This window comes from Rhinopithecus bieti, unplaced genomic scaffold (assembly GCF_001698545.2).
Source record: "Rhinopithecus bieti isolate Rb0 unplaced genomic scaffold, ASM169854v2 scaffold_110, whole genome shotgun sequence".
In the NCBI taxonomy this organism is placed as follows: domain Eukaryota; kingdom Metazoa; phylum Chordata; class Mammalia; order Primates; family Cercopithecidae; genus Rhinopithecus; species Rhinopithecus bieti.
Window position 1 is genome coordinate 4125962 of NW_016803311.1, and position 9421 is coordinate 4135382.

Genomic DNA, 9421 nt, shown 5'->3' on the forward strand with positions numbered 1-9421 from the left:
GTTTTGTCCTCTAGAGCCTTGATTTTATTCAGAGGTCACAGTCTTCCCTAAGGTGTTTCCTTGTTACTATCTTTTTTTTTTTTTTGAGACAGAGTCTCACTCTGTTGCCCAGGCTGGAGTGCAGTGGCAGGATCTCTGCTCACTGCAACCTCTGCCTCCCAGGTTCAAGTAATTCTCATGCCTCAGCCTCCCGAGTAGCTGAGATTATAGGCACGCACCACCAGGCCAGTTAATTTTTGTATTTTTAGTAGAGATGAGGTTTCGCCATGTTGACCAGGCGGGTCTGAAACTCCTGATCTCAGGTGATCCGCCCACCTCGGCCTCCCAAAGTGCTAGGATTACAGGCGTGGGCCTGGCCTGCTACTTTGCGGTATAATGGAAGGATGTTTGCATTTTAATGGAGGGCACATACCCACATGGTTAAGTCTGTCACTCGCTGATGTGTTGCAGCATCAGGCAACAAAGTGGCTGTCTGCTTCCAGGTCCACACTGACTCCTAGGAACAGAATGTCATCAAGGAAATGTACCCTGTCTCATAAGAAAAGACGAAGGAAATTCACATTTGTAGAGTGCTAGGAGCCACAATGCTTTTTATGTGTACTTGGTCATGGAGTCATTTTATACAATTGTTAGCATTGTCAGGTGAAACGAGGATTCGTCTTTCCATTATATAGAAGGGGAACTTAGAGGTTAAGTAGCTGTCTGAGTCCGTTTGGGCTGCTCTTATGAAATGGCATAGACTGGGTGGCTTCAGCAACAAACATTTATCTCACAGTTCTGGAGTCTGGTGAGTCCAAAATCAAGATGCCAGCAGATCTGGTGTTCAGTGAGGGCCCAGTTCGTGACTTGCAGATGGCCATCTTCTCATTGTATCCTCACACCAGCAAAGCAGAGACAGAGAGAGAGAGAGAGAGAGAGAGAGAGAGAGAGAGAGAAGGAAGCAAACTCTCTCCTTCCTCTTCTTGTAAAGACTTCTTAATTCCATTCATGAGGACTCCACTCTCTTGACCTAATTACCTCCCAAAGGCCTCGTATCCCAGATACTATCGCGTTGAACATTAGGCTTTAACATACAAATCTAGGGGCCACAAACATTCAATCCTTAGCAGTAGCTTACCCAAGGTTACATACAAATAAAGAGTGAAACTGAGATTCAAACTGAAATTGCATTAAATCCAATCTCATGCTCTTTCCATTGTAATACATTTATTTCTTTATTCAACATATATTTGTTGTACATCTAGTGTGTTCCAGGCAGTTATTTAGGGGAGCACCATGATGAACATGACAGACAGGCCTGACCTTAAGAAACTTATCTGGAATACTTATTCCAGATAAAGATGTTGAGGAAAACTGATGAGCAGTATCCCAGCCCTGTGCATCAGTTCTCAACATCTTTATCTCTAATATAATGTTCACATCCTATTAAGAAAAAATAGAAAGCATATGAGATTAATTTTGCAGTTTGTGTTTTATCTGCCATAAATTATTAAATAATGGCTCATGCTTAAATATTTTTTAAATGCAGATTTCAAGTTTCAAGGGATGGGGAAGCTATTTCAAAGAGCATAATAATTGCAGGAAGAAATACATGAATGTGTACTTCTTATTCCCAGGAATTCAATTCAGCTTCTCAAATTTTATTATACAGTATTCTTCAACCCAAAGTTTTATCTGCTTTAGAAAAGGAAAAGAGGTACACATGTTCTGACAAAGTACAAGACACCTTTCCCATCCCTTACTCTTTCATGCTTCTTGCCGGTTCTCTAAAACCTTTGGCAGGTAAACATACTACTTTCAGATGAGCCAATCACTTGGAAATGTTAGTACACTTGAGGGAAGGTATGTCAACATCACTGTGAAAAGATACCAGTGAACCATAGTAATGGTCAATGATGACTTAGAATTATGCCTTTCCCCATATTTGCTTCCTTTTCACTGTTTTATTCACTGGTTTTGTTCGAGTTCTTTTTTATGCTTCTCTTTTACAACTTTGCATTGTTAATAAAATTCAGTTTTAACTATAGATGCCTTCTTCTCCTCTTGTGTTTGATTTATTGCTCCAAATGGGCCAACCTGGATGTCTGTATTTCTTCCACTAAAATGCAAATAACTTACTAGGTAGAATATCCCCATGTTATTTGCTGGTTTGTTTGTTTTCTTTTTTTTGAGACAGAGTCTTGCTCTGTCACCCAGACTAGCTTGTAGTGGTGCAATCACAGCTCACTGCGGCCTCAACCTCTCAGGTTCAAGTGATCCTCCCACCACAACCTTGTGAGTAGCTAGGACCGCAGGCATGTGGCCCACCACCATGCCCAGCTATTTAAAACAAATTTTGTAGATACAGGGGCTCCCTATGTTGCCCAGGCTGGTCTTGAATTCTTGGGCTCAAGCAATCCTGCCTCAGCCTCACAAAGTGCTGGAATTACAGGTGTGAGCTATTACTCCCGGCCAATATTTGAAATAAGTTTTTTTTTTCCCTTGGTATTTGGAATAGGTTTTGCCAATCCAGAAGACTGTGTAACATTTGGCAAAGGAGAAAATGCCAAGAAGTATCTTCGAACAGATGACAGAGTAGAACGTGTACGCAGGTAAACCAGTGTCTCTTGAAATTACTTACTTTATGAAACAATTTTGGCAAGGAGCTCAGTGAAGATGCCTCAGGGTCTTGGAGACTGAACAAAAAAAGTGAGGCCTCTTACCTACTCCACATGACAATTACAGAAAACTGGACATCTGAAAGTCTCCAAGTATCATTGCAATTGTATGTATTGCCAATTTTGTAATACTGTACTTTTATCTGCACTTTCTTGGGGTTAATGACATTGCTTTATATAGGGATGTATCAAAAGTAATGGCAGGGAGGAGGTAAAATGGGAACAGTAGATTCTTACAGTTTTATCATCTTCTCCATAGGTGAGACTGTCAACTCATGTAAAAGGTTGAAGAATTAGGTATTTTTGTGTAAGATTCAAAATAAGAATGTTGACACTCTGGAGGAGTAGGAACCTCTTTCTCTGTGTCCCTCTCCCCACTGCCATCTCTTTTTAGATATTATGTTTTAATGTACTGGGAAGTCAATGAACAATGAAAAGCAATAAGCCAAGATACTATTGGGGTATGATTGTTCCTATCACCCAGGTAGTGAACATAGTACCTGTTAGTTTTTCAACCTTTGTCTCCCCTTCTCTGCCCCCTCTAATAGTCCCCAACATCTATTGTTGCTATCTTTGTGTTTATGTACCTGATGTTTAGCTCCCACTTATAAGTGAGAACTTGTGGTATTTGTTTTTCTTTTCCTGTGTTAATTTATTTAGGGTAATTGTCTACAGCTGCATCCATGTTGCTGCAAAGGACATGATTTCATTATCTTTTTTTTTTTTTTTTTTTTTTGAGATGGAGTCTCATTCTGTCACCTAGGCTGGAGTACAATGGCATGATCTCGGCTCACTGCAATCTTCTTCTCCTGGGTTTAAACCATTCTCCTGCCTCAGCCTCCCTGAGTAGCTGGGACTACAGGCATGTGCCACCATGCCCAGCTAATTTTTTGTAGTTTTAGTAGAGGCTGGGTTTCACCATGCTGGCCAGGCTGATCTTGAACTCCTGACCTCAGGTGATCCACCCACCTTGGCCTCCCAAAGTGCTGGGATTACAGGTGTGAGCCACCGTGCCTGACCCAATTTCATTCATTTTTTTTTTTTTTTTTACAGCTTTGTAGTATTCCATGATGTATGCTACCACATTGTCTTTATCCAGTTCATATTGATGGACACCTAGGTTGCATTATCCCTTTTGTGATTCTCTGTGAAAATCTGAAGCCCCTCCCAAGTTTTCTGCAGATTCCCCTACGGCATATCATCTCCAGGTTAACTCTGGATCTGGATTCCCACTTCTATGCATGTTTCCATATTCTGCAGTTGGTTATGCTGGATGTTAATCCAGCCCTTTAGTTAGTTCCTTACACAAATTAACTGGAAAAAAAAAAAAATGTGGCTAAAAATAGACTTGAGTAAGTGGAAGTGCAGAGGCATTTACACTGTGGCAACACAAACATTTCAAGTTGTATGTTATTTCTCTGTCTGACAATGACCTTCAGCATCCTGTCTTCGGGAATATGCCCCGTAGCTGTACCTCCTTCATTCAAGCAACGCCCAGTGTTACACCATGTTTGAGGCTCTCCTCTAGCCCCACAGACTCTTCAGCCTTTCAGCACTAAAATTAAAAGTACCTTCTTGCTCATGCAAAACAATTCTACCCCCAAGCTATTCATCAAGCAAGAATGTTTCTCTTCTAAGAAAAAGTCTGTGCAGATACTTAGCACAAAATTTCACCTTCTGTCTCAGTTATATACTTGTTAATTCGGCAGCCCTGCTGAGTAAATCAGTGAGTCTTGAAAATGGGTTGTGTCAAGAATACAGATATAAAATAGTTTCAGAACAAGGAATCACTGTGGCCATTTCAAACAATAGCAGAACAATATCAAAGGAAAAATTATGTGTTAGATGAAAAAAAATAAAATTAAAAAAAGTGAGTGAAGCTTGAAGTTTTCAAAACCAGCGAGGAGACATGAAACCGTTTAGTATTGTCTGGTCCTTTATGCACTTCCCCTTTTAGAGCAGGCAGCCGCCTGCATGATGCTAGTCATGGCCCTGTATTTATAAAATTGCCCGGAACTAGAAAGTGATCAGAAGCAATTAGACCCTCAGTAGCACTAGTAAGATTGAAATGAAAATCCAGGTAAGTCTCCTGTGTGAAAGCGTAACAAAAGTTATTTTATTTGGGGATTTTAGATTCCTCCCTACTATTCTTTCCGACCTTCCACCCTTACTCCCTGCCCATGGGATTGTACTTTTAGAGGAGAACGACGTTATCTAAATTGATCTGCTAGTCAGGTTGCAAATAAATATTAGGAAGAACAATTGACCCTAGTTCTGAAAAGGTTCCGCGTCCTGGAGGAGGTGCAGCGACTGTGTGCACAGCGCCCCCTCGTGATGAGACACTGGCTTTTCAGCATAGTAAGAGAAGAGTGTCTCCAACAGTGTGGAGTTTCCAGTTGCAAAATGCTTTTTGAGATAGTACCTGTTTCATCGAAAAAGTGCCTAATAACACACTTTTGGAGATATTTTCAGAGAGAGTGTTTCCAGAATCTTCCTTTTCGATTTTTAAGCTAGACCTTTTTTTTTTTCCACCTCTCTCATTACTTCAGTAATTGTAAAGCTGTTACGATTAGCATATTGGGCAGGGACAGAATGGGGCTATAAATGCAGTCAAAAGTATGCTTTCCCGTGTGCAACAATAGAGAAATTTAATACATACACATATGGAACAATTAATTAAAAACTTAAAGTAATATGTGTTGAAATACCAAGATATGTGACTTAAAGTTCTGGACAGGCAGAAACCGTGATGGTTAGAAAGCACTTGACATATTTATTTATTTAATACTCTCTTACGTTGTTTAGGAAGCATTCAAGACCATATACATTCAACACAAAAAGATAAAAAGAAAGTTGAAAGGCAGACAGACCAGCTGGTGAAATACAGAGAGTCATCTGAAAGACAAAATAAACGCTTGAGGTTGGTATTTAGGGACAGGAGAGACATTTAGAATATATTCCCTTTAAAGGTAGAGAATACCCCCTCACTGAGAGTGTTCCATGGAGTCTAAGTGGCACTTGCTGGGGACTCTGTCAGGAGACTGGAACGTAGGCTAGGGGTTGAACTGGATGATGTCCCCTGTGGCCCCAGTGTATGAACACACATATAAGGAGAGATGATTGTGTATGTTTCACTGTCATTTCTTCTACTGGGATGCTATCAAACAGCTTTAAGACTGAGTTCCTGACCCTCAGGGGTTTATAATGTCCTCCCCTTCCCCCACCCCCAGTAAGAAATGGGAGAATCATATGAAGCCATGTTCCATTAGTTCCAAGGAATATTTCATAAAGGAAGATCTTGAAGAGTATTAGGATTTGAAAGGAGGAAGAGGAGAGAAGAAGTCTTGTCAATTTGGGAAAATTCCTTTGTGAGAATGTGAACACATGGCTGTGTGCTGAGGGTGAAGAGCTTTGGCTGAGATGAGGGTGTCAGGAAAAGCCTGCTGTGCAACTCTTTTTGTAGTTGTTCACAGCCTGACAATCCCCAGATGCATGTAACAATGTCTGTCCAGGTCAGGCGGATGCTGGGATCCAAGTAATTCTGATCTGAGACTAGGTGGCGCGGCTGTGGCCTCAAGAGCATGGAGATGGTGGGAAGGTCCATCACAGAGCAAATGTGTGCCAGGGAATGTCTGTCCAAAGGAAAAAGAAAAATGGGAAAATGTAATCATGGGGGCGAAGGGTAATAGACCCAGGTAGAAAGTGGTCTCTTAGGAAGACTGATGTTCACCTGGTGATAGATTTTGGCAGCTGTCCATAAATGGACATGAAGCTAACATGAAGGAAGCTGCCGCTCCAGGAAGAAGTCTGTCATTGGAGCAGAGGGGAGGGTTGGGACCGAAGGGTGATAGTGCACTGCAGCACGTGCTCACAGAGAGAGCTAGGAACCGTATGCCTGGAACAGAGTCTCAAAAGAAGTACAAAATACAGCATAAATTGGCATAAGTATGAGGGACTGTGGAACACAGGTCTTACTAGCATAATGAGGAGTGTTATCTTTGAGAACATTTTGACGAAAGAGAAAGAGAGCTCAAAGGGGAGAATAAGATAAAGAGAAAGAGGCTAGAAAAACACAACAGGAGCTAGAAAGGTAAAGGAACCCTTGCCCCTGACCTTCCTTCCCTCTACCTTCATGGTCCTCTTACTGTCCTTGACTTTCTTCTCTGCCTTAACATTCCATTCCATTTGTCAATTGCTTCACACAGGCGTAGAAGTGGACATTGTTTTCCAGAGAGTCTCCTTTTTATAGTTTCTTCCTCAACCTTAAAATTTCTGTCCTTTTGGCGTGTTGTGAAGGAGAACACTAACGTGCCTAAGATTGGAGGTGAAGATGTCTCTGTCATGCTGCAGGAGAAATCAGAGGACAAAAACAAATACTCTTGGTGTCACTGACAAAGTGGGCCCTTCTTTAATAGAAAATGGTATTCCTGTCTTTTCTTGCCCATCTCATTCTCAGTAGTACTTGCATTGCTCCATGAAGGACAGGGTGCAGGAACACTCACACCTTCCTCTCTTTGCTTTTATTCTGTATTGAAGCCTTTTCAAATCATTACTTATCTGGGCTGCTGCTGTCTTCTTCATGTCTCTATGTAGTCATCATCTTTGTGAGGCAAGCTTAGAGATAATCTAGGGAAAACAGGAGAAAGGAAAGGAGAGGAGGAGAGTGATGATCATTGAGCAGGCAATATGTAATAATTATATGTTTATGCTATAGAAGAGAGTAACATAAAGCAGAAATAGTTTTCATTCTGAAATACATATCAGTAGCTGACAAACTCTATCAAACTCTCCATTTCTATCCTAGATTCTAAAGCAATTTCTACTTCTGTAGACTTAAGGGACATGACATTTTAAAATTAAGTATTTTCAAAAATGTTGCAGGGCATGGTGGCTTGCACCTGGAAACCCAGTGTTTTGGGAGGCTGAGGCTAGAGGACTGCTTGAGGCCAGGTGTTCAAGACCAGACTGGACAACATAGCAAGATCCCATCTCTAAAAAGAAAATTTAAAAATTAAGCCAGGCATGGTGGTGAGGCCTATAGTCCCAGCTACTCATGAGGCTGACACTCAGGAGTTTGAGGCTGCAGTGAGCTGTGACTGTGCCACCGCACTTCAGCTTGAGCAACAGAGCAAGACCTCATTTCTAAAAACAACAGCAACAACACCAATAATAATAAAAATGTCAAGTCAATAGTAGAAGTGTTTTGTATTCGGTCTTAGCCAGAGAAACCCAAGATGCCATGGCTTGGAGCAAAACTGTGGCTAAAACATGCTTTTTGTTTTCTTCCAGTTCTGTTTTAAAGAAAACATTTAGGAAATTCTCTCTCTCTTTCTCTCTTTCACCTGTCCCACTTTTTGTGTGTCCTTTGTAGTTTTGCACCATCATTCTTAACAAATTTATTTGGCATTTGGAAGATAAGTTAGCCAAAATTTTACTATATTTGAAAGGCTAGTTATGTGTTCTGTTATTTAGACATAAGAGCATGAGATTCTTGATATTAAATTGGTAAATTAATTATTAGCAACCTAGTGGTTTGGGTTGGCAAGGATTCTCTCAATAATCATTGGTAGAGTAGCAGAATCTAAGGAGAAACCTTAAGAAAATCAACACCAAAAGGTTTTCTTCCTTTGGGAAAAGAATTTTATAAAAGAATCTTGAATTGCTAATTGTTATAAACCTCATAGGAAAAAAAGTATCTTGTATTTACAAAAATGAAATAAGTTCTATTAGATAGATGTTGTTTTGAAATTCTAGGAACTACAAAATGCCTTCTGTGACATTTAAAGATACACTAAAAGTAAAAGAAACAAAATAATGAGAGATTCTGAATAAAAGTCAAGTGGGTAAGGAAACAAGATAATTTGAGAGAGAAAATAAATCTTACTTTGAAATTTAAGGATCCATTAGTACTCAGATTTAGTTTTTAGAAGAGAGAGAAGAAAGGATACATATCTACTATTGTGTAATTAGTGTCTTTAACAGTTATCTTTTTCCACAGAGCGCACCTGAATGACCTTGAAAATATTGTTCCATTTCTTGGAATTGGCCTCCTGTATTCCTTGAGTGGTCCCGACCTCTCTACAGCCATCCTGCACTTCAGACTCTTTGTCGGAGCACGGATCTACCACACCATTTCATATTTGACACCCCTTCCCCAGCCAAATAGAGCTTTGAGTTTTTTTATTGGATATGGAGTTACTCTTTCCATGGCTTACAGGTTGCTGAAAATAAATTGTACCTGTAAAGAGAATCATCCAACTCATTATCCAGTTGGTTTTTTAAGAATTCTCTACTTCCAATTTATAATGAATACTTTCTTAGGTTTTAGGTAGGAGAGGAACAGAGGAATTACGAACTGGGGTAAACCCGTTTTGAGTATTAGCATTGCCAATATCCTCTATTCTTGTTTTTACATTTGGATTAGAAATTTAGCATAATAATTCTTAAGTCTTTTGTCTGATTTTTAAAGTACTTTCTTATAAATTTGGATCATGTTATGATTTGTAACATTCATGCAGCACTTCACTTCTGAATCTATAAAATAATTGTGTGTATGAGAAACCTATATTTCAATACTGCTGAAACGGACATGAAATAAAGAATTTAAAGAATGATTTTGTCTGGTTTTATTTTTCCCAGTATTTTGTTTTCAAAAGTTTCAAACCGAGGGTAAAGTTGAAAAATAGTACAAAGAACCTCTCTATACCCTTTGCTTAGACACACCCGTTGTTAACATTTTGCATATTTGCTTTCCTTCTCTCTCT

At 39.8% G+C, this 9421-nt stretch overlaps 1 protein-coding gene across 1 annotated transcript; it reads left to right on the forward strand.

Moving 5' to 3' along the window:
* The first annotated feature begins 1595 nt into the window (after positions 1-1595).
* MGST1 (microsomal glutathione S-transferase 1) lies at positions 1596-9271 on the forward strand. Its single transcript, XM_017872992.1, has 3 exons — positions 1596-1782; positions 2498-2591; positions 8656-9271. Exons 1-3 carry the CDS (start codon positions 1596-1598, stop codon positions 8987-8989), a joined length of 615 nt encoding a protein of 204 aa, XP_017728481.1. The 3' UTR covers positions 8990-9271.
* The last annotated feature ends 150 nt before the right edge of the window (positions 9272-9421 follow it).

Excerpts from the sequence above, each read along its gene's own strand:
- MGST1 (XM_017872992.1), top strand. The coding sequence starts at position 1,596 with ATGTGTACTTCTTATTCCCAGGAATTCAATTCAGCTTCTCAAATTTTA. Across the intron at positions 1,783-2,497 it reads TTCTCTAAAACCTTTGGCAG|GTTTTGCCAATCCAGAAGAC; the intron begins GTAAACATACTA and ends TATTTGGAATAG. Across the intron at positions 2,592-8,655 it reads AGAGTAGAACGTGTACGCAG|AGCGCACCTGAATGACCTTG; the intron begins GTAAACCAGTGT and ends CTTTTTCCACAG.